Source organism: Mustelus asterias, chromosome 4 (genome assembly GCF_964213995.1).
Source record: "Mustelus asterias chromosome 4, sMusAst1.hap1.1, whole genome shotgun sequence".
Taxonomy (NCBI): Eukaryota; Metazoa; Chordata; class Chondrichthyes; order Carcharhiniformes; family Triakidae; genus Mustelus; species Mustelus asterias.
In genome coordinates this window covers 86,192,091-86,218,339 of record NC_135804.1, presented here as the reverse complement: position 1 = coordinate 86,218,339, position 26,249 = coordinate 86,192,091, and the positions used below count along the sequence as shown (strand labels likewise).

Genomic DNA, 26,249 nt, shown 5'->3' with positions numbered 1-26,249 from the left:
CATGCGCAGCGGCCTGCTCAGTGCTATGCTGCCGGCCTCTCCAGTGGGAATAGCCCACTGATTTTCAGAGGGAATCCTGCTAGGGCGCCCTGTGATGCACAGAGTGTGGGAGATTCAATCTGAAAATCCCGCCAAAAAAAATGGGCAGGAGTTACTCCCATTTTCCCATGAATTGGGAACTTAGAATATTTTTGGGAGAATCCCAGCCAATGATTTTGGTTTTTCTAATGTTTAGTTGAGGAAAGTTGAAACTTATCTGAGACTGAATATCAAACAAGTAATTGAGAAAACTGGTGTAGAGTTAACTCTTTAAACCAAGGACAGAAAAATAGAAAAAAAGCATCTCCTGTAAGGATCTCCAGTACAATGGGCTTGAATGGCATCAATCCAGATTTTTGGTAACTTTGGACAGACTTAGTTCTCTGGCTTTACTCTGTTACAGTGCATCATGGCAGATTTACTGTTGCATTAAGTTTGTAGTGGGGAGTGGTGTTGTTGTATTGTCACTGCACTAGTAATCTATATACCCAGGGTAATGCTCTTGGGGTCCCAGGTTCCTGCGGCTAATGGTGAAATTTGAATTCAATAAAAAGAAAACTTGGAATTAAAAGTCTGATGATGACCATGCTCGATTGTGCTAAAGACCCATCTGGTTCACTAATGTCCTTTAGGAAAGGAAATCTGCCATCCTTATCTGGTCTGGCCTACATGTGACTCCAGAGCAACAGCAATGTGGTTGACTCTTAAATGCCCTCTGAAATGGCCATCAAGCCATTCAGTTCAAGGGTAATTAGGGATGGGCAACAAATGTCGGCCCAGCCAGCGACACCCACATCCTGTAAATTAAAAAAAAATGTTTTTAAAAAATTCTCCTCTTACAATTTCAAAGGTCATCAGATTTATTAAATATTTGCCCAAGTTGATGTTTTCATGTCTTATTCTAGACAGTGAAGTTACCAAGATATTTTATCATGGGGTGAAGGCCCATACTGAATCTGGACCTAACATGCAGATGTGCCCACATCCCAGAAAAAGTCACTGGATGTTAAGCAGAAGTTGGAATCTAGGTTATATTTTCTCTTTCTTAGCACCTTGTCCTCTAAGGCAGGTTATATCCCTACCCCAGCTAATGCACAGTAGACCAGAGATGGAAATGAGGCCACTCTAAGTGTGTGATTTAGATGCTGCAGAGTACATTTAATATTATTAACTTATATGAGACAAGTTAATTTGACTCACCACTAAGGTCACATTCATTTTCATTAGTGTCACAAGTAGGCTTACATTAACACTGCAATGAAGTTACTGTGAAAATCCCCTAGTCGCCACACTCTAGTGCCTGTTCAGGTACACTGAGGGAGAATTTAGCGTGGCCAATGCACCTAACCAGCATGTCTTTCAGACTGTGGGAGGAAACTGGAGCACCCAAAGGAAACCCACGCAGACATGGGGAGATGTGCAGACTCCACCCAGACAGTGACCCAGGCCGGGAATTGAACCCGGGTCCCTGTCACTGTGAGGCAGCAGTGCTAACCACTGTGCCAACTGTAAACTTTAAACCTAAAACTTAAACTTTAAAAAACTTTAAACTTCAATTTTACCATGATGACAACAAAATGCTACAAGTACCACTTGTACATGAATAACTAAACATATGCGCATGGCAATGTGAAATATACTGTCCATGCACGACCATAGCATCTTTCATGACCTTATGTCCCAAAGCACTTCTTGGTCTATTAAGTACAAGTACTTCTGAAGTCTAGCCACTGTAAAGTAGGAACCGTGGCAGCCATTTTGCACTTAACAAGCTCCCACAAACAGCAATTAAATAAGTAACCTGTTATAGGTATTGTTTTCGGGATAAACATTGGTCAGGATTGCCTATTACACTCACCTGTAAGGACTAATCAGACCTCAGCTTAACATCTCCACTGAAAGACAACGCCTCCCACCAGTGTGGTATTTAAGTGCCAATATGCTCAAATCTCTAAAGTGGGACTTGAGCCCACGCCCTTTTGACTCACAGGCCCTATCACAGAGCCAAGGCTGACTTTGAAAATTACATTTCTTACTGCTAAACCTGAAGTTTTATTGAAAATTGCTCCTACCCAAGAATAAGTAGAGCATGAAGAAAATTGGTTATTTGTTAAGATCATGTTAAAAACTATTATGCAAAATTCCAATGAGTGAGAGATAATCACATAGTAATTAGGGAACACCATTTTGAATTTTCACCACTGAAACCCTAAAAGTAGAAATCATCCACTTAACCCAATCCCGACTATCTCCCTCATTATTGTATTTACCAAAGTATAATCGCACATCAAGACAACACTTGGCATACAGGATGGAATCATTTCGTTCAAAAGACTGCATTATTTGGTAATACAGGACCTCTTTATTTAAAAAAAAAGTTGTTTACATGATACAATACAGCTTCATGTTTAGAAGTAAGAAATGCAATTGAAAGATGAAAGAGACGCTTGCGTGGTTCATTTCTGGGTATATAAAATTGATTTGCAATCGTGTCATTTTACAAAGAACAGGACATATGCAACTTTCCATAGATTAGGAATTTTAACAAAAATCTTATGTTTTATATCCAAACTGCAAATGTGATCACTGCTTCACTTCTTTCTTGACATCCCTTTGGGCTGCATCGTCTTGTCATGCCATAATTTTAAAACATATATAAAAATAGAATCTCTGGGAATGAGTTGCATACAGAATAATAGATCCTCAGGAATAAGTTATACAGGGAATAACAGATGTCTGGGGGTGAATTTCACAGGATTTGAGAAATGAATTACATGAATTATATCTGACCTCAAGAAAAAGATTACATCGAAAACAAAGGATCTCTGGGAACGCTGCAAAGGGAGTGACTGATCCCTGGCAGTAAGCTACACATCATTTATGAAAGCTAGTTAGTGAAACTAGTGACTTGTTACTGTTTTATAGAGTTTTCCAGTGAATCAGTGAATTTTAAAAATTCATTTGTAGGAAATGGGTGTCACTGGCTGGCCAGCATTTATTGCCCATCCCTAGTTGCCCTTGAGAAGGTGGTGGTAGACTCTTAATTCTTGATGACCAGGAAACCATTATCGATTGTCGGAAAAACCCATCTGATTTGCTAATGTCCTTGAGGGAAGGAAATCTGCCCTCTTTACCTGGTCTGGCCTACATGTGACTCCAGAGCCACAGCAATGTGGTTGACTCTTAACTGCCCTCTGAAATACCTAGCAAGGCACTCAGTTGTATCAATAAAAAGGAATGAAACTAGACAAATTTCTGTGATTGCTGAAATTCAGTAGTCTGTCGTATTGGAGGACTGTGGATTCACTGCTACAATTAACATTATAGCATTAACGTTTATTAACTTTAACATTTTTTAATTAACATTTTTTCTCTACAAAAGACATTTGAGGAACTTTTTTAAGATCAAGAAAGAAAAATCTGCATTTCTGAGCACCTTTAACATAGAAAGACATCGCAAGGAGCTTCACAAGCATAATCCAAAAATGGACATTGAACCAAAGATGTTAGGAATGTTAGGAATGTTGACTCACAGCTTGGTCAGACAATGAGTTTCCTGGAGGTTCCATATGAACTAGGAGCAGAAGTAGGCCATTCAGCCGCTCGAGCCTGCTCCACCATTCAATAAGATCATGGCTGATCTGTTTGTGTTTCAAGTTCCACATTCCCATCTAGCCCTGATAATCTTTGATTCCCTTGCCAAGCAAGAAATGATCTACCTCTGCTTTAAAAACATTCAGTGACCCCCCTCCCCACCGCCCCGCTTCCACCGCCTTCTGAGACAGAGAGTTCCAAAGTCACACAACCCTCTGAGAGAAAAGAATTCTCCTCATCGCTGTGGGACAGCGCCTAATGTTAAAACAGTGCCCCTAGTTCTGAACTCACCCACAAGAGGAAACATCCCTTTGATGTCCAGCTTGACAAGATCATTCAGGATTTTATTCAAATAGGTCACCCCTCACTCTTCTAAACTCCAGTGGAAAGCCCAGCCTATCAAACTTATCCTCATTAGACAAACCACTCATTCCAGGTACCAATCTAATAAACCTCCTCTGAACCGCCTCAAAGGATGCATTTACATCCTTCCTTATATAAGACCAAAACTACACATAGTATTTGAAATGCAGTTTCACCAATTCCCTGCATAACTGAAGCATTTTTATGCTCAGTTCGGTATGCACGATAGCACAGTGAGGCGGCACGATAGCACAGTGAGGCGGCACGATAGCACAGTGAGGCGGCACGATAGCACAGTGAGGCGGCACGATAGCACAGTGAGGCGGCACGATAGCACAGTGAGGCGGCACGATAGCACAGTGAGGCGGCACGATAGCACAGTGAGGCGGCACGATAGCACAGTGGGGCGGCACGATAGCACAGTGAGGCGGCACGATAGCACAGTGAGGCGGCACGATAGCACAGTGGGGCGGCACGATAGCACAGTGAGGCGGCACGATAGCACAGTGAGGCGGCACGATAGCACAGTGAGGCGGCACGATAGCACAGTGAGGCGGCACGATAGCACAGTGAGGCGGCACGATAGCACAGTGAGGCGGCACGATAGCACAGTGGGGCGGCACGATAGCACAGTGAGGCGGCACGATAGCACAGTGAGGCGGCACGATAGCACAGTGAGGCGGCACGATAGCACAGTGGGGCGGCACGATAGCACAGTGGGGCGGCACGATAGCACAGTGGGGCGGCACGATAGCACAGTGGGGCGGCACGATAGCACAGTGGGGCGGCACGATAGCACAGTGGGGCGGCACGATAGCACAGTGGGGCGGCACGATAGCACAGTGGGGCGGCACGATAGCACAGTGGGGCGGCACGATAGCACAGTGGGGCGGCACGATAGCACAGTGGGGCGGCACGATAGCACAGTGGGGCGGCACGATAGCACAGTGAGGCGGCACGATAGCACAGTGAGGCGGCACGATAGCACAGTGAGGCGGCACGATAGCACAGTGAGGCGGCACGATAGCACAGTGAGGCGGCACGATAGCACAGTGAGGCGGCACGATAGCACAGTGAGGCGGCACGATAGCACAGTGAGGCGGCACGATAGCACAGTGAGGCGGCACGATAGCACAGTGAGGCGGCACGATAGCACAGTGAGGCGGCACGATAGCACAGTGAGGCGGCACGATAGCACAGTGAGGCGGCACGATAGCACAGTGAGGCGGCACGATAGCACAGTGAGGCGGCACGATAGCACAGTGAGGCGGCACGATAGCACAGTGGGGCGGCACGATAGCACAGTGGGGCGGCACGATAGCACAGTGGGGCGGCACGATAGCACAGTGGGGCGGCACGATAGCACAGTGGGGCGGCACGATAGCACAGTGAGGCGGCACGATAGCACAGTGAGGCGGCACGATAGCACAGTGAGGCGGCACGATAGCACAGTGGGGCGGCACGATAGCACAGTGGGGCGGCACGATAGCACAGTGAGGCGGCACGATAGCACAGTGAGGCGGCACGATAGCACAGTGAGGCGGCACGATAGCACAGTGAGGCGGCACGATAGCACAGCGAGGCGGCACGATAGCACAGCGAGGCGGCACGATAGCACAGCGAGGCGGCACGATAGCACAGCGAGGCGGCACGATAGCACAGCGAGGCGGCACGATAGCACAGCGGGGCGGCACGATAGCACAGCGGGGCGGCACGATAGCACAGCGGGGCGGCACGATAGCACAGCGGGGCGGCACGATAGCACAGCGGGGCGGCACGATAGCACAGCGGGGCGGCACGATAGCACAGCGGGGCGGCACGATAGCACAGCGGGGCGGCACGATAGCACAGCGGGGCGGCACGATAGCACAGCGGGGCGGCACGGTAGCACAGTGGTTAGCACTGCTGCTTCACAGCTCCAGGGACCTGGGTTCGATTCCCGGCTCGGGTCACTGTCTGTGTGGAGTTTGCACATTCTCCTCGTGTCTGCGTGGGTTTCCTCCGGGTGCTCCGGTTTCCTCCCACAGTCCAAAGATGTGCGGGTTAGGTTGATTGGCCATGCTAAAAAATTGCCCTTCGTGTCCTGAGATGCGTAGGTTACAGGGATTAGTGGGTAAAATATGTAGGGATGTGGGGGTGGGGCCTGGGTGGGATTGTGGTCGGTGCAGACTCGATGGGCCAAATGGCCTCTTTCTGTACTGTAGGGTTTCTATGATTTCTATGATTTCTCGTAGTTAAGGATAGCATTCCATTAGCTTTCTTGATTACATAATGCATACTAACCTCTTGTGATTCATGCATGAGAAAACCAAGATTCCTCTGCACCTCGGAATTCTGCAGACATTCTCCATTTAAGTAATACTCTTTTTTTATTCTTCATGCCAAAGTGAACAACTTCACATTTTTCACATTTACTCAATCTGCCAGATTTATTCCCACTCACTCAACCTATTTATATCCTTCTGCAACTTCCTTATGTCCACTTCACAACATATTTTCCTACCTATCTTTGTGTCACCTGCAAATTTAACTGTCATAAATTTGTTCCCCTCACCTAAGTCATTGATGTAAATTGTAAAAAATTGAGGCCCCAGCACAGACCCTGTAGGACTCCACTCATTACATCCTACCAGTCAAAGACCCATCTACACGTACTCTCTGTTTTCTGCCAGCCAGCCAATATTCAATCCAAGCTAATATCGTAGAAACATAGGAACCCTACAATGCAAAAGGAGGCCATTTGGCCCATTGAGTCTGCACCGACAACAATTCCACTCAGGCCCTATCCCAGTAGCCCCACATATTTACCCTGTTAATTCCCCTGACACTAAGGGGCAATTTATCATGGCCAATCTACCTAACCTGCACATCTTTGGATTGTGGGAGGAAACCGGAGCACCCGGAGGAAACCCACGCAGATATGGGGAGAATGTGCAAACTTGACACAGACAGTCACCTGAGGTCGGAACTGAACCTGGGTCCCTGGCGCTGTGAGGTAACAGTGCTAACCACTGTGCCGCCCTTATATGTTACCCCACACCAAATACTTGATAATTTGACAGAATAATGATTGCAAATAGTACTCTGGAATGAGTAGATTGAGGTATGGTGTTTATAAAAGTTGAACCTTCTCATTGAGGTTTCGCTCATTGTTTTACACATTAAAATGAGGAAAATGATTCTTAAAGGAGGAGAGGAAATCAGCAAGGTGATAGAAGAAGAGAACTCCAGGATGTGCTTCCATAACTGGAAGCATGGCAATGGATAATGGTATGAAGAGAGCGAATGCACAAGAAGCTAGAGTCAGAGGAGGAGAGATTTTAGGCTGGCTGTAGGTATGGAGAAGGTTACAGAGATAGGGTGGGCCAAGGCCATGAGGGATTTAAACATGAATGAAGATTTTACCTTTTAAGCACCAGAGGACAAGAGACAATTTAAGTCAGCAAGGACTGCGGTGCTGAACAAGCAGGATTTGATTTAGGATTGGATGCAGACAGCATAATTCTGCATGTTCTTAAGTTTACAAAGAGATGATGGGATGTTAGATAGGCAACCATTGAAATAATCAAGTCTGAAAGTGACAAAAAGCATGGGTGAGGGTTGTGGCATTGTGATCTGAGTGTTGACACAGGCAGTGATAAGAGATGGAAATAAACAGTCTTTGGATGAAGAAGATGTGAGAAGAAAGAAGGAAAGTACCATCCTAAAGTTCTGTACAACCAATGAAGTACTTCTGTAGCATAGTCACTGTTGATTGCATTGTCAGTGTAGAAAAGAGCTAGACAAGGAAGGAGATGCATTGGAGGAAGATGGCGTGGTCAACCTTATTAAAAGCTGTAGGGAAGTTGAGGATAGGATAATGCATATCATTCAAAATCACAGAGAATCAACCCTGATTTTATTTAAGTGTTGAGGCAGGGCAGAGATGGATTAAAAAGATTCAGACAGGAAATTGTGAGAGATGGTACAGATTTGGGAAAGTAAAAAGCATCCAAATGGAAAAATGACAAATATAATGGGGGCGATTCTCCCAGCCCGTTGTGCTGTTTTTGTAGTGCAGTGATTAGATTTATTATTTTCACATGTATTAGTGTACAGTAAAAAGTATTGTTTCCTGCATGCTATACAGACAGAGCATACCATCCATAGAGAAGGAAAGGAGAGAGTGCAGAATGTAGGGTTATAGTCATAGCTAGGATGTAGAGAAAGATCAACTTAATACGAGGTAGGTCCATTCAAAATTCTGATGGCAGCAGGGGAGAAGCTGTTCTTGAGTTGGTTGGTACGTGATCTCAGACTTTCGTATCCTTTTCCCGACGAAGAAGGTGGAAGAAAGAATGTCCGGGGTGTGTGGAGTCCTTAATTTTGCTGGCTGCTTTGCCAAGGCAGCGAGAAGTGTAGACAGAGTCAATGGATGGGAGGCTGGTTTGCGTGTTGGATTGGACAACATTCACGACCTTTTGTAGTTTCTTGTGGACTTGGAAAGAGCAAGAGCTGTGATACAACCAGAAAGAATGCTTTCTAGCAATCTAGCAGCAGGTGGGAGACTCAAGTGTAGGCTGTTTTGCAGGCTTCCCGCTGGATGCTACAGCTTCTGCGAGTCTCTGTGAGCCAGATTTCCGGTGCTGTCGACTCCACGCCAGATATCGGCGCGGAACTGTATAAATTATTCAAATTAGTATTTAAATGTATTTTACATCTAATTAGTGGGCCCGGGACTGAAATCTCCAGGCCCGCTAGAGTCCCCCAGAGGGTTGGGGGTGATGGGGGTTTCCCCCAGGCATTGCCAGCTTGGCAGTGCCAGGCTGGACCCCCGGCACTGCCCAAGGAGCAAGCTGGGGGCTTCTTGGCACTGCCCACCAGGCATTGGACAGTGCCAAGGGGGCAGGGCCTAATGAGAGTCTGGGGGGAGAGCGGCGGGGGTGGGAGGTCCCGCTGCCACTCTGCATAGGGGATCGCAAGCAGAGAAAGGGAGGCCAGCGATTGGGGCTGGGCACGGGGTGGGCAGGGGGTGTCGATCCGCCGAGTGGGGTCAGGCATGTTGGGGGGAGGGTCGGGACTGCAGGGGGTGTGGTCAGGATGTAGTGGGGGTGTGGTCAGGATCTAGTGGGGGCGGCGGTGGTGGTGGGAGATATCAGGGCAGCTATGGGGTGGGGAGATCGAGGCAGGCCAGGGGCAGGGGGGCTCGAGGCTGGCCCATACATGTTCGGGGGCTAGCGATCGGGCTGTGGGGGAGTCAGAGGGCCAGCGACGAGGGGTCACGGGGCTGGCCAGAAATTGAGCTGGCCAGCAATCGGGAGGCTGGCAGTGCGGGGCTAGTGTGCATGTGTCGACCTCTGCACTGACAGATCGGTGCATACATAGTGGTCTGCTCAGCGCTATGCTGCTGGCCTCTCCAGTGGGCCCCGTTCCCTGACTTTTTGCAAGATTCATGCTAGTGCACCCTGAAGTGCACAGAGCGTGGGAGATTCATTTTGAAAATCCCGCTGAAAAGAAACAGCAGAAGTTACTCCAGTTTTTACGCAAGTTCGACACTTAGAATTCTTTTGGGAGAATCACCCCCAACATAAGCTACATTATCAGCATCAGCGAGATTCCTTATGAAATTCCATCGAACTCATTCTTGGCTGTGAGAGAAATGCCCACCTGTTTTGAAATCTGTGTCTCAATTATAAACCAATAATGTTCTCCTTTTTATACTTAATTTTTCACTTTTAAAGCTGTTATTTTATATCTACTTCTCCCCTTAGCACTTCTTCTGATTTCAAAAACTTATCTTTGTCCCTTTTATTTCCCACACCTCTGACTCCAAATAAGCAGTGACAGTATTCCAACCCATCACTGGCAATTTAGCATCGCTCCCAATTCTGCAATACATTTTGTTTAAAATTTATCTTTTATGCTGTTTAATATTCTATGAAGTAGATCACATTGATACCACCACCTCCTGCAGAAATGATTCTTGATCTTTGCTGATCACCCTTTCCCTAATATGTGCGGGTTAGGTGGATTGGCCATGCTAAATTGCCCCTTAGTCTTAGGGGGATTAGCAAGATAAATACATGGGGTAACGGGGATAGGGCCTGAGTGGGATTGTGGTCAGTGCAGGCGCGATGGGCAGAATGGCCTCATTCTGCACTGTAGGGATTCTAATCTATTCTAAAATCAACTGGTTACATCTACAAAAATACATGATTTTAAATACATGTTAAAGTCAGACTCCAATTCCACACCCTAAAACATAGAAAGTCAAGACTCATAGAATCCCTACAATGCAGAAGGAGGCCATTCAGCCCATCGAGTCGGCACCGACCACAATCTCACCCAGGTCATATCCCAATAACCCCATGCATTTACCTGTTATTCCCCCAGACACTAGGCGCAATTTGCCATGGCCAATCCACCTAACCTAATCCGCACATCTTTGGACTGTGGGAGGAAACTGGAGCACCCGAAGGAAACCGATGCAGACACAGGGAGAATGTGCAAATTCCACGTAGACGTCTCCCTGGAAATGCGGAGGCTGAGGGGCGACCTGATAGAAGTTTATAAAATTATGAGGGGCATAGATAAGGTGAACAGTTGGAAGCTTTTTCCCAGGGCAGAAATGACAATTACAAGGGGGCACAAGTTCAAGGTGGGGGGGGGGGGCGCGAATGGTTCAGTAGAGATGTGCGGGGTAGTTTTTTACACAGAGGGTGGGGGCCTGGAATGCACTGCCAAGGGAGGTGGCTCAGGCAGACACATTAGTGACATTTAAGACTTATCTGGATAGATACATGAAAAGGTGCAGAATAGAGGGATACAAGCAGTTGGTCTAGATAGGACAATGTGATTGGCATAGGCTTGGAGGGCCAAAGGGCCTGTTTCTGTGCTGTACTGTTCTTTGTTTGTTCTTTGAGAAGGCTGTCAAAGGAATGGAATCTGAAACATTGGCTTCAGGAAAAGAAATTAGAGGAAAAATAAAAAGCATGCAGAAGGACTGAGGACAGTGTATTAGTTGACTTTAATCGGGATCAATGAGAGGGTAAAAACGACAATGAAGGATTAAAGTCAACAAGGCAAATGGAATATGGTGAGATAAGCAAACTGCGTGAAGTGTTTTTTTTACATTCTAGATGCATCATTGCTGTATAATAACTCAACCCAAAAGTGTGCAATGATGTTCCAGACCTGGTATGATGATCAAAATCAAATGTTTTGAATCCAAGACTCTTGTTGGGTACATTCTGTAGATAGTGATTGCTGTCTGGTACCTTGGCCAGGAAGTCATTATTTATCTGTAAACCTTAGATTGGCATTCGGATAGCACCTGATGCTATCCCACTCTTCCCCATGTTGCGGCAGGAGTCACTGTTACTGATCAGCAGCAAGAACTCTGATTGATTTGTTTCTCTTCCTTAGTCTAAGGCTGTGGAGGCCAACTGTAGTGTTCCTGCGCTGTTCCCATCCCCTGCCCCGGCTGCAATCAGATCAAGCCAGGAATCATACTTGCGGTTCTGCCCAGACAGTTTATTGGCAGAGTCATTTGGGGAGTAACAAACACTTTCTAAAGGGTCAGTGTCATCACATTCCTTGCAGATGGTACATTTTTGTGAAAGGTGGCGATAGGCTACTTTATATTTGCTATCTTTGATTTGCTGTTTTTTCTCAGGTTTAATAGATAATTGGATAGAGGATTAGTTGACTGGCAGAAGGCAGAGAGTAGTGATAAAGGGGTTTTTTCAGGATGGCAGCCGATGACTAGTGGTGTGCCTCAGGGGTCAGTGCTGGGACCACAACTTTTCATAATATACATTAACGATTTGTAAGAAGGAACTGAAGGCACTGTTGCTAAGTTTGCAGATGATACAAAGATATGTCAGAGGGACAGGTAGTATTGAGGAAGCAGGAGGGCGGTAGAAGGACTTGGACAGGTTAGGAGAGTGGGCAAAGAAGTGGCAGATGGAATATAATGTGGAAAAGTGTGAGGTTATGCACTTTGGAAGGAGGAATGGAGGCATAGACTATTTTCTAAATGGGAAAATGCTTAGGAAATCAGAAACACAAAGGGACTTCGAAGTCCTTGTTCAAGATTCTTTTAAGGTTGACGTCCAGGTTCAGTCAGCGGTTAGGAAGGCAAATGCAATGTTAGCATTCATGTCGAGAGGGCTAGAATGCAAGAGCAGGGATGTACTTCTGAGGCTGCATCAGGCTCTGGTCAGAACCCATTTGGAGTATTGTCAGCAGTTTTGGACTCTGTATCTAAGGAAGGATGTGCTGGCCTTGGAAAGGGTCCAGAGCAGGTTCACAAGAATGATCCCTGGAATGAAGAGCTTGTCTTATGAGGAATGGCTGAGGACTCTGGGTCTGTACTCGTTGGAGTTTAGAAGGATGAGGGGGGATCTTATTGAAACTTACAGGAGAATGCGAGGTCTGGATAGAGTGGATGTGGAGAGGATGTTTCCACTAGTAGGAAAAACTAGAACCAGAGGGCACAACCTCAGGCTAAAGGGACGATCCTTTAAAACAGAGATGAGGAGGAATTTCTTCAGCCAGAGAGTGGTGAATCTGTGGAACTCTTTGCCGCAGAAGGATGTGGAAGCCAGGTGATTGAGTGTCTTTAAGACAGAGATAGATAGATTCTTGATTAATAAAGGGATCGGGGTGTGGGGAAAAGGCAGGAAAATGGGGATGAGAAAAATATCAGCCATGATTGAATGGCGGAGCAGACTCAGTGGGTCGAGTGGCCTAATTCTGCTCCTATGTCTTATGGTCTTATGGTCTAATAAGGAAATAAGTCAATTGGGAAAATAGGTGGGTTGTTATTGACTTGTGTCCGAATTAAAGCATGTTTAGTAGTACAATCAACATTGCAGAATGGCTGCATGCCATTTATGGCAGGATGCCCTATGGATATACCAGGATTTGAAATTGATTTAAAACCTCATCATTAAATAAAGTCACATTTCATTGCTTTGAAGCAAATTAATGTTAATCTACAGTTTTATAAAGAGTCAGTTGATTTACCGTGCATATAGTGCATATTCAGGGTCATGAAGACACATTTGGGACTTTTTTCTTAAAAGAAGGCTCCATTGTGTAAGTGTTGACATGATCAAGCATTCTCAAGGACATGGACTAAAAATGTTCCTTCCTATCTATTGTCCTAAAGAAAGGTTGTAAACAGCACAGGCTGCCGTGAAGGAAGTTACTGCAGCACCACAAGGAGCCTGTTTCCCACTATCCCAATTAACTAAAAGCTATGAAAAGAATTCAATGACTTATAAAGGATATGTGTGAAGGAAGCTCCATTATTGTACGCTATCCAATCTCCCATCCACTACGCATTTCCCTATCTTACATTTAATCCACAGTATTGTTCAGGTGCCATTCCTGATTCCAGATATTATTTGCGACCACCTTTATTTTGAAGATTATTTCCACTTCAGATGTCCCCTTACCATTTCCTGTTCAGCTATTATAGCACAATGCCTCATCCAGCTGGGAGAGTGAATAACCTCGTTGTTCTGTGTATCAGACAGTAGGGAGGAGAGTTTAATGGTATAAACCAATATTACTATTCTTACATTATTGTGTAATGATATGCAAGAGGTGTTCGCTCCCATTGACTACTTCTTTATTAGTTCATTATTTTAAGATTTTATAAAGGACACAGAGTTTTGCTCATCCACAAATTTGTCTATTTAAAAAAAGCTCCTAATGCCCTAATACAAGAGCCCTAAACTAGTGCATTGATACTGCACAGCCCTCCACTAGTTAGCCCAAGTTACCTCAGATTTCCATAAACACATATAAACCACAACATATTAATAAAAGACTTAACCAAAAATTCACAGGCACAATCCTTTGTTTTTGTCCAAAATCCCAATTCAACTCCAACCCGCTCTGGATTTAGCTGTTACCCTTAAATTATCCTGAAATCTCAGCCCCAATGTTCCTCGGATCTGGCTGCTAACTTACAACTGCCAAAACGGTTGGTCTATCCAGCATGACCATGAATCAGGTTGACTGTTTCTGACTGTCCTTGGTGACTGCAGTCCCAAACCTTCAGGCCAATACTGCCACAATATAGCAATCGGGGAGGTGGTTGGCCTAATGGTATTATCGCTAAACTATGAATCCAGAAACTTAACTCATGCTCAAATTCTGCCATGGCAGATGGTGGAATTTGAATTCAATAAAAAGAATCTGCTGATGACCATGCTGATTGTTGGAAAAATCCCTCTGGTTCACTAATGTCCTTTAGCGAAGGAAATCTGTTGTCCTTACCTGGTCTGGCCTATATGTGACTCCAGAGTCACTGCAATGTGGTTGACTCTCAGCTGCCCTCGGGTAACTAGGGATGGGCAATAAATGCTGGCCAGCCAGCGACACCCATGTCCCACAAATGAATAAAAACAAATCCCCAACACAGCCTGTCTTGTCTGGTGTTGAAAGTGGGTCTGAGTCAAGGTAGCTATCCCTGACTCTCCTTCCCACTGCAGTGCCAGACCCCATGACCTTGCCTTTGTTATTCCAATTTGTTGTCAAAAATATCAAACCCATTTCCTGGAGACATTCTGTTTGGATTTTCGGTTTTCAGCACCTTTTTAATCTCTTTAGCCTGGTCCAGACGAACCAATTCCTCATTATGTTGTTTCCAAGACTGAAACAATAGACTCCAGAGTTTAATCGGGAATTCTTTCACATAGGAGTGTGAGTTCAGCTGGCTGAAGGCAGGAGTTTGTTGGTTCACTTTGCGTTTGGGTGAATATCGCAGATGAAGTAGGTGCACACTGGTTGGTTCTGCAGGCAATGTTAGGAAAACTTACAGCAGTGACAAGCTTGGAGGAGCTGAGAGAATGTAACTGACACCTTGCTCAGCCGACTGGCTGGATTCCTTTCCAGTTGATGTTAAAACAGCAAACAAGGGATTTCTCAATTCTCAAAGGTATATAGAGATTTCAAAATAGTCACTCAAGTCATGTGACCTTCTTTCTCCACAAAAGGGATGTTTATCCAGTGCCTGGAACTGGCTTTGATTTCAGGGCTGATAATGTCCCTGTCATTTGTTGTTGAAAATGTTACCAGCCATATTGAGAGCCTGGTGTTGGGAAGACATTGTCAGGCCAACTCATGGACTCCGCTAGCAAGGTGAGCTTATCAGATGCAAATGATGTCCCTTTGATTCCCTTTTGAAGTGGACTTGGAAAGTTCCAGGTGTGGTATAAATTTCTTTGTAGCTCTGCAAGCACAACAAGCTTCGATGTGTGAGTCTCCTTGTTTTCATGATTATAAGGAGTCTGTACAATGAGGTGTGAGCTACCAATAGCTGAGAAAATAATTATTTGGTTCTTGTAAGTCATCAGGTGGCTCCCAGACAGAAGCCCAACCCTGTGGTCATGTGACTTGTAGCAGTCTTTATTTTTTTATGTTCAGCAGACAGAAAGTCATTTATTTAATGGCAAAAGAAAAAAGTTCTGAATTCCTTTTCATATCATGTGGAACCCAACAAATGCCATGAATTATAAATGCGACTTACAGGTGCAAGAAATCTTTCTCATTTATTAACATTGTGTCATTGCTGAGTGGCTACATATGATTATTGGAAGATATGAGTGTCCATGAATCTTATTCTGCCGTTTAGATGAATGTGTGACTATCCAGAACCACTTTCATCTCACTCCGGTCTTAATCTAAACTCTCTCTCTTTAGCATGATAAATCTGGAATTAATCCAGTTCCCTTTTCAGTATTTCAACTCAATCTGCATTCATTATAGCTCAGTTGTTTGGCCAGGCAGCAGTTTAACCCACGCTGAATCCTATCATCACGTGTACAAATATACAAACTGCCATTTCAGTTTCCCTAATTTGGAATGCACATTCTCTCGATGGAAACAGACCATCACTACCATTCCCTACAATGTGCACTTTTCTTTCTCTAGCACCAGAATTGTCCTGTTTAGCTTTGCATTTGTTTCTTATCTGTCCCTTCCTGTCATAGATGTAACGCACTGCTTCTCTCGACATACACGTCTCCTAGGGGAGGGCATCCATCCCCATGCCGATAGCAATCTTCATCGTTCTTGGTTTGCGGCCTGTTTCTCCTATACCTCTGCACTCTCTTTGGTTCTGTACATCTTTGTTTATTAAACTCTGCACTCACATCCCTGGTGCTACTGCCACTTGCAGTTTCCCTCCAAACTTGATGGAGCTTGTCAGCTTGCACGATTTGAAGTTCCATCGTGCTTTACTCTGCACTTTATGTAGCAAGGGCAATTTCTAACATCTTCTTTAGGGTTATTTTTGTTTCTGCCAGCAGTTCCTTTCTGTATGGCCATGTTATTCACCCCACTGACTAGCCAGTCTCTCAACATCTCATTAAGGGCAGCCCTATATTCACAATGTTCAGTCGCTGGCCTTAATTTTGCCACAAAGCTGCTATTGCCTCCCTGGGGCTCTTGCGGTTGAATTAAATTTATCTCTGCATAGTCACTGAGGGCTTTGGTGATAGTGCGCTTCTACTATTTCTTAAGTTCCTCAAAGGATTTTTAATCCAGAACAGTCAAGCTTCTTATTAACTTGTAGGTTTGGCCTCAACAGGCAATTAACAGAATTACCCTTTGCTTTTCCTCCCCCCAGTTTATTTTCTTTGAAGATGCATCACAGGCATTAGGCATATTGAACCCAATCCTCAAAGTTAGGGTTGAATAGTTCAAGCTTCCTGAAGAGCAGCATTGTGAAAACTCACAGGTTGCTGAATAGACGTGCTTCCAATGACTTGTACATGAGGTCTCCGTTCTCCATGCCAAATGGAAGGTGCTCTGTTGCTCCTCGTCGCCAATGTAGTATCGTAGAAGGAGTGGCAATCACCAAGGGGAATAAGAACAAAACTATTTATTAATTACAATACCTAATTACAGAGGGTAAGAATGATGATACCGATTGCTTCGACTCCAAGTTCTAGACTATCAGGGAGTGCCCATGCCCATCCCCCAGATCCACACGCTTCGGCCCAACTGGTTGAATGGTCACAGGACCTTTTGAAATCGCGTCCTTTAAAGGGATTTACTACTACAACCTGCATGGACAAATTTGACACATAAAGACAGTAACCGTTCATCCACTAATACTGGCATAGAAACATCTGATCTAATTAGTAGTTAATAGCGAAATGATATTCACACAAAAGTTCAGATGAAAATGACTGGAAGTGGATAGAGTGAATCAATCTGTTTTCAATGTCATGCACTATTTTTAACATAGAAGAGGACAAGAGTGAAATGTTAAAAGAAGAGATGTCTGTTATAAAAAGAGATGAATGCTGTGCTTGTGATGATTAAATGATAAAGAGGTCTGAATGCTGGAAGCGGAACATTGTGACTGAGTCATGACGGTCCTTGTGATTGCTAACCTCATAATCTGTTCTTTGTTGCAAATAACTTGCTTTCATGTGAACAGTTTAGTCTGTAATTGATTTTTTTTGCCTTCCATGCATGTGGGTCTTAAAATTGCTGCATTAAAATACCATAATGACACATGACTCATCTGACTCAACTCTTTTCCCAAAATCTGAATAAAAATGAACAAATATAGTTTTTTGAAGACATTACCCCTTTAAAAATAGTCCTGATGCATACTGATCAGAGGGCCAGAGCTAGTAATATGTTGGAATTTGAAAATATATAATGGTGACCATATAGTAATAGTCAAAGTGTCTATCATAGACCTTGTTTTTGTTATGTGGTACCTTTGTAATGTGGGCAGCACAATGGCACAGGATTAGCAGGGTGTCAGTGGCACAGTGGTTAGTACTGTTGCCTTGCAGCATCAAGGACCCAGGTTTAATTCTGGCCTTGGGTGACCCTAATGGAGTTTGTATGTTCTCCCCGTGTCTGCAAGAGGAGAACAGTTCTCTAGTTTCCTTCCACAGTCCAAAGATGTGCGTGTTAGGTGGATTGGCCATGCTAAGTCGCCCCTTCTTGTCCCAAGATGTGTAGGTTAGATGGATTAGCCATGGTAAATGTGTGTGGGGTTGCAGGATGGGGCGTGGATGAGGGTCTGGGTAAGATACTCTATCAGAGAGTCGGTACAAACTCGATGGGCCTAACGGCCTCCTTCTAAGGATTCTATTCTATTCTATCTTAACCTAATAGCCAGTTGAATGACATGAAACAACATTCCAATTTCAGATTTTATTGCACTGTAATCATGCAGAGATACATGTTGGCTGAGATTTTCTGCTCCCATTTTGGCAGGTTTGGCAACGGGAGCAGAAAATCTCATGAGATGTCCAGATCATGTTTGTAATGTAAAAGCATAACGTGATTGCCCCCTCCTCTCCCCACCCCACCAGCATCATAGTGGGCGCGATCATATCGGCCATTCATGCCACACTCCTGCTGCAGTGAAGTTGGAGAATTTGGTGCCCAGCCAAATCTCCGTTCACTGCAGCGGGATGGGAAAATCCTGCTGGCATGAACGGTGGTAAACTTCCAACCAGTATGTTTCCCGGCATTCAATTTTGGGAATATCATTTCCATACATTAGTATATAATTATCAGGCCTCTATGCTTGAATCATACCCCCCGCCACCATAAGAAAATCTATTCGTGTTGGTGTGAGAGCGGACCAGCATAAAACCCAACTGGTCTGTCAAGGTGGCTCATGGTGAATAGACTTCCCAGAAGAGCTCAGGTGAGTGCATTCCTCAGAAGGGAGAGTTGTCTCCTTGTGGGATGAATTTGAGGACAGATGGGTAACCTGTTCTTGAGTATCTGCTAAAGCTGCTCTGAAATCAATTGCTGGGAGGTGTACCAGAGCAACATAATGGAATGTCTCCCTGCAATTTATCTTCTCTTCTGTGAGAGATGACCCAGTACTCATCAATACATCATCAAAAGCTCAATATGAAGAATTCTGTTGAGTTTATATTTTAAAAGTTTATTTATTTGTCACAAGTAGGCTTACATCAACACTGCAGTGAAGTTACTGTGAAAATTCCCCTAGTCGCCACACTCTGGTGCCTGCTCGGGTACATCGAGGGAGAGTTTAGGATGGCCAATTCACCTAACCTGCACGTCTTTGGACTGTGGGAGGAAACCAGAGCACCCGGAGAAACCCACACAGAACATGCAAACTCCACACAGACAGTGACCCAAGCCAGGAGTCAAACCCAAGTCTGTGGTGCTGTGAGGCAGCAATGCTAACCACCGTACCACACTTCTGTAATGATCCTCTGAGAGAAAACGTTCTCCTCATCTCAATCTTATTTTCAAACTATAGTCCTCTAGTTCTAAGTCTCTCTCACAAGAGGAATCATCCTTTCAGCATTCACCTTGTTCAGTTTCTTCAGGATTTTATATGCTTCAATAAAATTGTTTCTTCTTCTAAATTCCAATAGACACAGGCCCAATTTGTCCAAACTTTCCTCATAAGATAGCACCTTCAGGAATCAGTCGGGTGAACATTGTCTGAACTGCTTCTAATGCTATTATACCCTTTCTACAGTAAGGCAACCAGGACTTTAGGTGTGGTCTCACCTATGCCCTTTACAATTGTAGCAAAATTTCCTTACTTTTATCTTCCATTCCCTGTACAATAAACAGGGATCAGTGTTATTCCAAGAGAAATGGTGAAATAAACTGCTAGATTCATATCACACTGTGTCATACGGCACAGTGGTTAGCACTGCTGCCTCACAGCGCTGGTGACCCGGGTTAGGTGGATTGGCCATGCTAAATTGCCCCTTAGAATCAGAAGGACTAGTAGGGTAAGTACGTGTGGTAACAAGGATAGGGCCTGGGTGGGATTGTTGTTGGTGTAGACTCGATAGGCCAAATGGCCTCCTTCTGTAGGGATTCTATGATAGTCTGAATTCTCTTCCCCCGGGAGCAGTGGAGGCTGGGTCATTGAATCTTTTAAAAGCTGAATTAAGTAGATTCTTGATAGACAAGGGAGTCAAAAGGTGGAGGGGATAGATGGAAAAGTGGTGTTGAGGCCATAATTGGATCAGCCATGACCTGATCAAATAGAGCAGGCTTGAGGCGTTGAATGGTCTACTCCTGCTCTTAATTTGTATATTCATATGTATCCGAGCACCGAAAATCAAGATTTCTGAGGGGCTCTTACATTGAGTCCCAGGCTGGCAGCTTTCATGAGCATCTGGTTCTCATAGGGTTGCTTTTTTCTGTAATTACCAGCGAATTATAATTGCATCAAAAAAGCAAAAGAGCGACCCCCTCATATCTAAGAATAATAATTCAATTCTTTGTGTCAGCTTTAATACTCCAACCAAAAGTACGAAGATAACCAAACATTGGCACGAAAGGTCAGAAATGATTATTTTCAGCCTATTTACTTGATTTCTGTGTCTCTGCTCCTAAACATTTAAGATGGCTTCCTCTGATTATCGCTGGAATGAATTTAGCTGTCATCTGGTTTAGATAACATCTGCTATCTCTCCACACCAGAGGCTGTATCTTGTTGCTGTCCTATGTTTATCTCCACCAGTTTCTGTGACTGCAGCCCCATTGTTCGCATGACCTTTTGTAATTCAACATTTAAATTCTGCAGTTTTACATATATACTTTCAAAGCTTTTCGGCGAAGGGTGCTTTTCACCTCAAATGGATTTAGAGGAAGGTGCGCTACTCTTTGCATCTATCCAAATTCAGATACGTTTGAAACAGTAATAGGGCCTTAGATGAATGCAATCAGAAACATATGTGCAGCTGAAATTTTCCTCTTTACCATGAATGTGTAGGTAATTATCCATGGTCTGCAAGGAACCATCAGCATCTTTATCTGTAAGGGGAAGACAAGTGGGTTTTTAGCATGAGGGGCACCATTCTATATCAAGCATGGGGCAAGGCAAGGTGGCAGCTGGTACAGGGATTGAAGAAGGGGCTCAGAGCCTCGAAAGCTTGTGTGGCTTTTGCTACCAAATAAACCTGTTGGACTTTAACCTGGTGTTGTTAAACTTCTTACAGGGATTGAACCAGTGCTGTTGGTGTCATTCTGTATCACACTCCAGCCAACGAAGCTGATCAACCCCAGTACCGTGTAATGACATAAAGGAACAGTGTAAATCACAATGTTGCATTAGATACAGGAATTTTAAAGTTTATTTATTTGTGTCACAAGTAGGCTTACATTGACACTGTAATGAAGTTGCTGTGAAAATCCCCTCGTCACCACACTCCGGCGCGTGTTCAGGTACATTGAGGGAGAATTTAGCATGGCCAATGTACCTAACCTGCACTCCAGTCCACCTCGTGTCCACTCTGCAGAATGAGTTTAGCCATTACAAAGAATGTCCTGAAAGAAGTGAAATGCCCAAACTGGAGTAGGGCATTTTTTTGTTACATCTTTTGCTTGTTTTTGATTACTTTATGCTTTTCTTATTTATGCATTATTTATGTTTTCACGTTGCCTGCCCTGTACACTGAATAAATCCAGCCATTTTACGTCAAGTTGTAATCACTGAAAGGAGGTAAGCTAATTACAGTGTATTATTTTTCATCGCTATGACCTCCATCCTATCTTAGAGACATTAGTCTTTACCTTAGGGTATGTTCAAACTACCGCTTAAGTACCATGTGTGACCATTTTCAGTGGTGGAAATCTGCTCCACAAAGCCAATAATCCATTTTATCTGTGCTTATAATTTTTATTTACCATTTGAACCTGTCACCCCACATGAGGAGGCCTCCAGCTGCCTGGACACAGACTCCAAGTTGGCAACCCAGAATTTGGAGAAGGGCATGGCATCAGTTCTCCATGGCAGTTAAAAGGGAATTCCAACAGTGGCAAAGGACCCCCCCCGCTCGGTTGACCTGGCCTTTCTATCGCCCCTGTGAGACCCCCAAAATGGAGTCACACTGGTGTTTTCCCTTGCTGTCTCTTGGCCTCCGAGTGGGTAGGCCTCATGGAAGGCCTACCTGCCTTCCTTAATTGGCTACCTCTTCCACATGCTGCCTCCTGATTGTCTCCTCCTTTCAGTATTACAGGGGAAGTCCCACCTCTCAGCTGACCTTGCTACCCAACGAAGGATTTTTGAGAAGATTCTACCCAAGGTCAGTGGCCTTTTATTAGGACCACGTAGAATTTATAAATGTTGTGTCTTGTGTATTGTTCAGGGGCTTTAATTTCCCCTTGTTTGAGATGGGAACTCTCAGTGCAGGAATCAATAATGTGAACAATAATGTAACCTAAAGAAATTGAGGTATAATAACAAACTTTTCTTTTTTCTTCATCCCACCCCCTGCCATTTTCCCAGTGAAGCTAAAAGCAGGAAAGAATGGGAGACTGGAGTCTCTTGGGAAACCTGCTGGAAAGTGCCCAGCAGCACTCCACCGTGGTAGGAAAGGTGTGGTTAACATGTCTGTTCATTTTCCGCATTCTGGTGCTGGGGACGGCCACTGAGAAGGTCTGGGGAGATGAGCAGGTCTTCTTTTCCTGCGACACCAAACAACCCGGTTGTCAGAATGTCTGCTACGACAGGATCTTCCCCATCTCCCACATCCGCTTCTGGGTGCTTCAGATCATCTTTGTGTCCACTCCCACGCTGGTCTACCTGGGCCACATCTTCCATCTGGTGCGAATGGAGGAGAAACAGAAGGAGAAAGAGAAGCTGAGTAGGCAAGAACCTGAAGATAAGGAGGCGTTGGCACAGAATGCCAAGAAAGCCAAATGTCCCTTGCTGGACGAACAGGGCAAAGTTAGAATGCAAGGAGCTCTTCTTCGCACTTACTTATTTAACATTATTTTTAAAACCCTTTTTGAAGTTGGCTTCATCCTGGCCCAGTACTATCTCTATGGCTTTGAGCTAAAACCTCTATACAAGTGTAGCTACCTGCCATGCCCCAACACCGTTGACTGTTACATCTCCCGTCCAACCGAGAAGACAGTTTTCATTATATTCATGCTGGCTATGGCTTGTCTCTCACTATTTTTGAACCTAATTGAAATATTTCATCTAGGACTTAAGAAATATAGAAAAAAGAGGAAGGACAACCAAGGCTCAAAGGCCACCTGTAGGCAGAATGGGCTGCTGCCGATTGAGAGGATGAAGCCCTGTGCCCCTAGTTACCAGTACCTTGCCAATCACAGTGGGTCACCACTATACAAGGTGGAGTCTGGCTTCAGTGTCTCCCCTCTGACAGAAACAAACTCCATGTGCCACACTTACAACGGCAATATGGCAATGAAGCAAAACCAAGACAATTTTGCCATGATGGAAGACAAGCAGGGGAGTCAGGAGGAGACCCGTGCACTACCCAACAGCCAAGTTTGTGTGACTGACAAGAGGAGGAACAGTGACACCAGCAAACAGAGTAACCGGACCAGATCAGATGATCTTGCAATCTAAGATTTTGGCTGCTGAAGTGTCAAGCTGTTTACTAAAATCATTCCACTTGAACCTTAAAAAAAAACTCCCCCCAAAATTGTTTCTCACCTGCCACGAGAAAACAGTCCAAGCGACAAATTGACCAACATGACAATGTTGATTTTAAAAATTGCTCTGATGATGTCAACACCAGGATAAGGTTTCAGTTCTATTTGATTTGTATGTATTGTTAGTGCCATTTGCCTCTGACCTCAAATAAGACATTAGACATTATGACATAAGGAGCAAAATTCTTCTTTAAACAAATTTATGTTTTCAGAAATCCCTTGTTCCCGTGAGTGGGAAAATCAGATCTTCTCCCAATTTTCATTAATAAGAATTTAAAGACCATGAGTTCAGAAAGAATACGCTTAGGTTTTATTGAACATTCCTATGAATTCATAGGAACTGGAAGGAAAGTTCCTATGAATTCTGGAAGGTTAATTGTTTTCATAAAACCAAACCTTTTGGAATTTTTGACAATTCAATTGCATTAATATACTGCCACATTTTGGCATGATTTGTATGATCATATTGCACATTGATAGACAAGCAAAATGATCTGCTAAATATTTTCACATGAAGATTGTTCCTCTGTGGTGCATGAATCATGAAAATGTTCAAGGGTATTTGACCCCAATAACCATCAATTTTGATAACCTCCCCTCACGTATTTGGATTATTTTCCTCTTTCAAACTCTAAACCAATTGGGACAGATCTTGTGGTCAGCACAAGCCATTCATTACACTTACATTTACCTATCGACTTTGTGTGGGATTTTACATTGGTACATGTTGTGTTCAGAAAGCTATTCTAGAGTCGAGGATTTGCGTGATCAAGACAGGGTGGTGAAGAAGGCGTTTAGCACACTGGCCTACATCAGTCTGGGCATTGAGTATAGGAGTTGGGACATTATGTTACAGTTGTACAAGTCGTTGGTGAGGCCACACTTGGAGTATTATGTACAATTTTGGTCACCCTATTATAGGAAAGACATTGATAAAGTGGAAAGAGTTATAGGGAGGTTAGTCAGGCTAGGTCTTGGAATGTAGGAGAATGAGGGGTGACCTTATTGAGGGGTATAAAATCATGAGGGGCATAGATAGGATGAACGCACATAATCTTTTTCCCAGGGAAGGGAAATTGAAAACTTGAGGGCATAGATTTAAGGGGAGAGGGGAAAGATTTAAAAGGGACCCGAGGGGCAACTTCTTCCACGCAGAGGGTGGTGCATATATGGAATGAGCTGCCAGAGAAAGTGGCTCAACAGGTACAGTAGCAACATTTAAAAAGCATTTGGATAAGTACATGGATAAGAAAGGATTAGACAGATATGGGCCAAAGGGGGGCAATTGGGACTAGCTGGAAGGACACCATGGTGGCATGGACCGCTTAGGCCGAAGGGCTTGTTTCCATGCTTTGTTGCTCTATGACTCTACAACTGTGCACCTCCTTAACCACATAGAAACTAAACTAGGAAGTGTCAGGTGTCAAAATAAAGAGTAGGAAGGAAAGACGAGGTTAACGGAGAGAAATAAAAGGCTGAAAGAATATTTTAAAATGTTTATTTTCTACATTTTAAGTCTCCAACAATAATTGAACCTGTAGGAATGGATTACCACATTTGTGAAAGTTAATTCTCAGGGCCAAGAAGGTTATTTGGCAGTAATTAAAACTGATCACACATTCAATTATACTGGAATGAACAAGTCCTGAATTTTTCTGGAACCCTCGGTGAGTATCCACTGTGTAGTACTGTAATGTCATACCTATCCAGAACTTTCAATTCCAAGTCTCTCGGCATGATCGTGTTCTATCAAAGCCTCTGGAAAAGCAGAGCAACGTAAAAAAGCCGCTCCCTTTTTTCCACACTTAACTGCGCATATGCAGTTGCTGGAAGCTGTGAGATTTACTCGTTAATAACAGTCAGGCTTACTGTTGTATTTCCCGCAAAATTCAGCTCCAATGTCCTTTTGAGCCCATTTACAGTTTGCATGATATTATCATCTTCATTATTTATTCTTCATTTTTGCTGTTAAAGAGATTCCACCTGACTGTTCCTGTTGTGAATTTATTTTAAGATGTGTCCCCCAGTCCTTGACTGTTTATGGAATCTAAGTGAGATTATAACATTAAATGGATAATAACTATCTGGCGGATAGATATGCAGTTCAACTTATCGTGTTAGAAGATGGGCATGCAAAGTTGCTCTGCGTCCTCCTGCATTCCCAGTACCCACCAAGGTTGATTTACAAGGTGCATGTCCATATTTTACTATTCTGCAACTTTCATCTGCCATGATGTCAATTACAACTGTGACTGATATGGAATAACATCTCTTCCCAGCAAAAATGGTACGCAAAACACTGTTTGCTCCAGAAGGTATTATTAGTGCACTGTGTAGCCAATGCAAACATTTTATTTATTCCGGAAATCTTGGTGCCCAAAGGGAACTGTTCCTCAAGTCTGCCTGCAATTCTTCAGAACTTAGAATAGAATCTTGCAGACCCAAGGGACTGAATAAAATGTCTTTTTGAGAATAGTATTCAAGGAGCACAAAGTTTTAAAAGATTGTCTTCCAGAATTACTGCCCATCAGTAAACAGTGAAAGGCATCAGGGAGGGTGAAATGAACAGAATAATGAATTATAAAACACAAATTGTAAATACTCCTGCAATGAATTTCTTACAGCACTGTGCCAGTTTACTATATTTAGAAGGTTTGGCACATTCGTAGAACTTCTGGAGCTTTAAGAACATGCAAACTATTTGTGGTGTCTCATTGACACGGTTGCAATTGCACAACAATTTGTGGAAATCCCAGACTGTCAACTTGGAAACGGAATTAATTTGCGCATAAACAAAGTTTCTAAGCTAACAG

General features: G+C 44.0%; 1 protein-coding gene across 4 annotated transcripts in view; it reads left to right on the top strand.

Annotated features, from left to right (window-relative positions):
• The window catches only part of LOC144492830 (gap junction alpha-3 protein-like), a 36,034-nt gene extending 10,611 nt beyond the window's left edge, over positions 1–25,423 (top strand). Inside the window, exons 2-3 of one of the 4 annotated variants that reach the window (XM_078211329.1) lie at positions 21,982–22,055; positions 22,264–25,423. In XM_078211329.1, the coding sequence (XP_078067455.1) occupies positions 22,280–23,350 (1,071 nt within the window). In that variant the 5' untranslated portion in view covers positions 21,982–22,055; positions 22,264–22,279 and the 3' untranslated portion in view covers positions 23,351–25,423. Of the gene's footprint in view, positions 1–21,981; positions 22,056–22,258 lie in introns of all 4 variants that reach the window. The other 3 variants (XM_078211327.1, XM_078211330.1, XM_078211328.1) reach the window with 3 other exon arrangements.
• Positions 25,424–26,249: the final 826 nt, after the last annotated feature.